The sequence below is a fragment of the Phallusia mammillata genome, chromosome 7, assembly GCF_965637545.1.
Source record: "Phallusia mammillata chromosome 7, kaPhaMamm4.hap1.1, whole genome shotgun sequence".
NCBI classification, from domain to species: Eukaryota; Metazoa; Chordata; class Ascidiacea; order Phlebobranchia; family Ascidiidae; genus Phallusia; species Phallusia mammillata.
Window position 1 is genome coordinate 4,167,624 of NC_137258.1, and position 6,134 is coordinate 4,173,757.

General features: G+C 37.2%; 1 protein-coding gene across 1 annotated transcript; it reads left to right on the top strand.

The window, feature by feature from the left end:
- Positions 1–709: 709 nt before the first annotated feature.
- Positions 710–5,351, top strand: LOC145239195 (uncharacterized). Its single transcript, XM_080102480.1, has 2 exons — positions 710–1,307; positions 3,244–5,351. Exons 1-2 carry the CDS (start codon positions 881–883, stop codon positions 3,279–3,281), a joined length of 465 nt encoding a protein of 154 aa, XP_079958606.1. The 5' UTR covers positions 710–880; the 3' UTR covers positions 3,282–5,351.
- The last annotated feature ends 783 nt before the right edge of the window (positions 5,352–6,134 follow it).

Genomic DNA, 6,134 nt, shown 5'->3' on the forward strand with positions numbered 1-6,134 from the left:
CAGTTTTTGTTCGTCGTATTGCCATTAACCTCGTTTTTTGCGCTTTTGCTTTGACCTTCACTTCTTTTTTAAAATGTCAGCGGAACATTCGTAATCATTTAATGACAGTAATTGTTATTTAAAGCTTTTCAAATTATTGATTAGTTTAGTAACTTTAGAACAAAAAATCAGATTGAAAATGAGGGCAGGAGGTGGAACGAATGAACAGTTAGATTGACGTTAAATTAGCGCGAAAATTGCTGTTATCTGTATACCATATGTTCAATTCTGTATAGGAGATGCGTGTTGTGCACTAAATGCGGAGTATTAACATGAAACCACCTATGAATAGGTGAAAGTAACGGTTAAACAGCAGTAAATCTGCCATTTTGTTTACTTACTATTCTCAATGTGAATGTGTGAAACTGAAAACTACAAGCGACGAACGTATTAGTGCCGCAACGCAGTGAATAGTAAGAAGGTTTTCAGGCTAAATTACTTGGTTAAAAACGTAGCAGTTGTTTCCAAATTTTGAGTATCTAGTTGACTGCATGCTGTAAGAACATGTGTTGAAAATACACCTGAAAAGTGCATAAGCTTGTCTAACTGGTAAAAAAACCTTATGAGTCCCAGGAAAACTGTTTTCAGTGATAATTTAAGGACAGATGTATCAAATATGGATCTAAAAGTTGTGTATGAGTATGTATCAACTGTATTCATGTACCTATACTACTGTATTTTTTCCTCTGTTTAGTTCAATAGGTTACAACAAAATAATGCCACAGGTTTAGTTTTGAACATTGTGGGTAAGATGGAAGTGATGTAGTAGCCTAATTTGGCAACGAAATGCATTGCTGGAAATTGATCAATTGTTCTGTGAAACATTAAATGAATCAAGACAATGACTGATAACAGACCCCCGGACAGAGGTCGGGGTAGAGAAAATTATCCAGGTTCAAAATCAGCAAGAAAGAATCTGTTTGGTCGAGATCAAAATGTCGACAGTCACCTGGCCAGGGAAATGGATGAAATGCATCAAAGGGAACGGGAACGCTTTAGAGAGCAATGGAACTATGATATTGCAAGTGATACAAAACTACCTGGCAAATTTGACTGGGGCGATCCAGTACCCTTGGAAGCCCCATCTGCTTTGCTACATGTACCAGCAACTGACAACAGGCCCAGTGGAGACACTGCATCAGAACCTGGATGCAGTGCTGGAGATGCAACTGGCCGTTTGTCACCTAGCACATCACAAAGTGAGAAGCAATCACCTAAATCAGATGGTGACAGTGCACAGAAAAGAACAAGGTCCCCATCGCCAGAAGGTAAGCCTGTTTCGCATTGTTTCTTCTTCTAAATTTGTATAATGTACTAAAATGCTACAAAATGTATTGGTTTGTTTTAATAGAGAAGTGCCCATATAAAGAAATCATTCAGTTGATGTTTACATGTCCAAACTTGTTTAAAAATGGTATAATACTATTATTGCAGTTGTGTGCAAATGGTACAAGTTGTAACTTATGTTTACATCACTGCTGGAAAAAAAAGTTGTTACACAAAGGTGTTGTAACAAAAATACCATGATTTGGTGCACCAAGACGTTTTAAACAACGCGCTATTTCGTGACGCGTCAAGGCGTAACCGGCGTACGAGCGTGGGTCTGGCGAAATCAGCTGGTTTCAGCCTTCTTCAAATAGTGTAGCGCTATTGTCCAGCTATTCAACAAGATTTCTAATCACAACGTGTCTGAAACCGACCTGGCTAAAGCCCAGGGCTCTGAAACACATTTTGCTTGTTTTGCTCGAACGAAATAACCACATATGTTTGTGTTTATATCGTATGCTGTAGGTGTATCATTTCTATGCCGTTAGGTTTTGACAAAAGTGTTAACGGAAGTCTTGGCATCTGTGTGGTGTGTTAAACTTCAAAACTGCGGTGTGTGTCTTGTTTTCCAAATTTTACGTGCACTAGCTATATTTATTTGTTGCAAATAAATTTTCAAGTATACAAGTCGTTGGCGGTCAAGTAACGGCTTATTAACAAACACTTACGTGACTCTAATGGAAAATTTAGTCGCACAGGTTGTAGTGTTTTTGGTGTCCTAAAATCTGATTCATGTTATTCAATGTCCAACAAGCTAGGGCTTGTACTACAAATGCATTCTAGCAAATTTGCGTTGCCAGGTCGTTCAGCGTTCCACGTGTTTGCCTTTTTCGCTCTAATGCGCTTACTACGCAGCGAGGTTGCCTAGAAACGTTCATTAAAGGTCGGCCTCGGCTTGACTCAGCTCCGTGTTTGCCCACGCCTTTCAAAGTGGCGTTGGGACGCCGATGACGTTCATGTAACTTTTTTCCTTACTTTTTTTTACAAGATCCATTCTTGTTGTGCTGTAGTATATAAACTCTCAATGTTGTGATAAATTGAAAATGAAAAATCACACCACGCTCTGAAGTTACAAAGTCTGTACAATACAGTTCAAAACATTGCTGGCGTGATAGTTATAACGTTCCATATGCTGTAGTCAACATGCAACAACAAAACCTTATAGCAGTGTTTCTCGACCTCCCGCGACCCCCAAAGGGGTCGCCAAGCACTTTTAAGGGACTCGTGAAGACTCATCTCAGGATGATTTTATACGTATCATAAAAACTTTCCAAGTGTCTTCTGTTTAGCATAGTAACTCACACGACAGTTTGGTTTAGAATTGGCACAACAGCATTTGCAATTAAATACATCTTTGAATTTGGCTTTTGGCCTTTCTTGAAATTAAACGAAATAGTGAATATGTTTATATTGACGTGAGCCATGACCACAATTTTACAGGTTATCTGCATAGTAAAAAAACAAATTGTAACAGTGACATTTAATAGCAAATTTATGATGATCACATTCTGGTAGTAAAACTTTTCTATATTTTTTTATAAGGGATCGCGTTGTGTTAGAAAACCTCTTAAGAGGGGTCGCAAAGTAAAAAAAGGTTGAGAACCACTGCTTTATAGCGTGAATTATAAGCTCCCTGTAGTAGATGTTTTTTTGTCAGAACTGTTAAATTTCCGTATCGTATGCAACACTACGATTTTTGTTATAAGATCTTTATGTATTTTATTTATTCTTTTAGCGGATTAACTTTAACCTTATAACGTACCGTATTTGATACTTTTTCCGTTATTTTAATGGTTTGTCGCATGTATGTATAAACAAAATACAACGCCACCCTCTTTGTTAAGCTACGCATCGTGTTAAACTTGTGTTTTTTTACAGGAGGGGACCAACCTTCAGCCAAATCTCCCCGGCGATAAGAAGCTGAACCAAAAACCAATGAGTTCCTTCTTCACATTTAGATAAAAGTATTGCTGTCGGAGATGGGTAACCCAGAAACGGCTTCATTGCTAAGCCACGGAACCGACGACATGTGCTTTGACCGTAGGTTATTTTACCAATGCTTGCCATGATTTTATACCCCGCTGTGGACTGTAAATACATGAGCTGGAAAATGTACCAATTCATAGATTAGCTATATATTATACTATTGTATTAAATTTGTGCGTGTTTTGCATTGTGTGTTTACATACATTTGGCTGTGAATGCGTACATACGCTTGCGCTCAAAAAATACCTAACAATACCAAATTTTGACCATCTGGAAGCTTAGCATGACTTTTATCTGGTTTTAAGGTTAAGGTAACCACATCTACATACATATGCAATTTGCGTGGATTAAAATCTCACCGCAGTCTATTTTCGTCCCGGTTATTATATCTACATAATATTTTATCTTGTAAGTTCCTTCTATCAGTGTTGTATTTGTAAAGTAGCTTTTGCTTTTTCGCTTTTTTGCACTCGCGTTGATTTTTCCGTCGGATTTTGGGAGAAATACTAACGGTCCAGTTGGTACCTTATTACCGCATAGTTTGCAGGTATTTTTCCTGCTTTTATTGGAATAATTTTAATCAGGATATTATATTTTCCCGTTCAACATAACATCTTTAGGTATTGTAGCAGGTAAAACAAATTCCACAACGTTGGTTAACTTACCGTTAGGTGGCGGTCTTGTGCTGACATACTTAAAGAATTAAGATGTATTGAAATATATTTGTAGCCAAAACGTAAACACAATTGCAATATTCAGGTGGAAATCACGACTTACATGTTACAGTCGCTGCTTTTTTACGTTTAATAAGACGTTCTTCCCTTGTTTTTGCGTTATCAATTTTTATATTTGTTTTATGTTTAAAAATCAAAATAACAACCAAACAAAAATCTTGGCCGTGGCAAAGTTTTTCTTATATCCACAAAATATATTTACTTGTAACTTTCCAAAGTCCCAACATCATAAATGGTCATATCAAAAGGACACCGCAAGGGTATATTATGTCATAAGGCCCATTGTTGGTCATTTCTGACTCAGCATTACAGAAGGAGTGCGATTTGATATCCTGAAGTGGGCGAGGGGTGCTTACCGCCAAATGCGTTACCAGACATGTTTATTGATTTTTGTTCCCGCCCGTTATACTCTTTGTCACGGATTTTTATGTTGCAATTAAAGGAAAACGGGGTTACTTTATTATTTTAAAGGTTGGATAGTAGTGTTAAAGAATAGGAAATTACTCTCAGAAATTTAAATTGACCGCGATTGCTTTTGCTTAGCTCAACTGTTTATGCTTGATGCCGTTGATAAACTTAATGTTGTATTTTGTCCAAGTTGGGTTTGATGTCTAAAATATAGGTATACACGGAATTTGTGTCATTTCAGAACGGATTTCAGAGTTTTTTTCTCCCTTAATGACGACTTTAACAGTCTTAAATGAACGACCTATTTTTTTGTTTTGAAACATGATGAAATTATTGATGTATCATTCACATGTTGTCATGGATTTTTATTGTATCGCTTGTTTTGCTGCAATTTCACCTACAGATGTCGCAGCTATTTTAATTACCATTAGCACACGTACGTACAAAAACTATCTCTATTCGCTGGCTACCAGTGTTACAGAATCGAGTGCACGTTGCTAGCAATGTCATTTTTACTCACTTAACGTTAGCACTTTGGAAGCACGATGGGTGTTTTTGCTTGATAATTCCCATTCATTCGTTTTTCAATCGCTCAAAATCGTCAATTTATCACTAAAAGGTCTGTTCAAAATCGACCGTTTCTATATTGCAAAGGCGAATGTGTAGTTTTTGATCGTGCTCGGTAATTGCACTGTGATTTGTACTCTTGTTTTGACTGTGTTGTGTCGTATGTGGCTACATCCCGTTACGTATGCTACTCGGACGAATTTCATCGACTTGTTTGCATTGAATTCATGACTGGGCCACTCTCCAACAACACATTTAAAGTTAATCAATAAAATTACCAGTTTCACACAACCTGACTAAAGAACATCTTTACATAATTGAGAGTTTTGAGTGTGTTTTTTTGCAGATTTTCATTTAGATTTACTTAGACCAGTGTTTCTCAACCTGGGGTCGCGACCCCCTTAGGAATCGAGCACTTTTAAATGGGTCGACGAAGCGCAACCCAACTCGAGATGATTTTTTCCGTATCATAAAAACTACCTCCGTGACTTTTCAGCATAGAAATTCACACTCAACTGTTCAATTTGAATTGGATAAAGTTTAGGGCTTTCTGTGCAGCACTAAGTCGAAATGTGATCGTGATGTATGATAGTACACCTCTAAAGGGGGTCGCAGAAGAAAAGGTTGAGAGCCACTGACTTAGACAAAGAAAGTACAAGACCAAGTATCTTTTGCCTAGAAATTCTAGTTGCAAAAAGTTTCCTAACTGAGGGCTGTAGGAACATGTAACTTGGAGGACAGGAGGGTCCTTACCTGAGTTAAAGTTCAGCAGTGGAACTCTATACTGGAAAATTCTAACAGAAATATTTTAACTTGATAAAATTTAGCCAAACTGGGCTACTACAATAACTGAAATTCACAGCACTAGAAAGTTTTGGATACAGCAACAACAGTTATGGTCGGTAAAATATTGCATGTATTTGTAATCCGATTCTGTAATTGTGATGTCTTTCTAATTACGTTGATAACTCGAAAAACTTAGGTGGTTAAAAATGAGCAAAAACAGGGTGTGTGTGAATAAACAACTTAAACTTTCACCTTAAATCAAACAATCAATGAATGTTGCAACAGTTC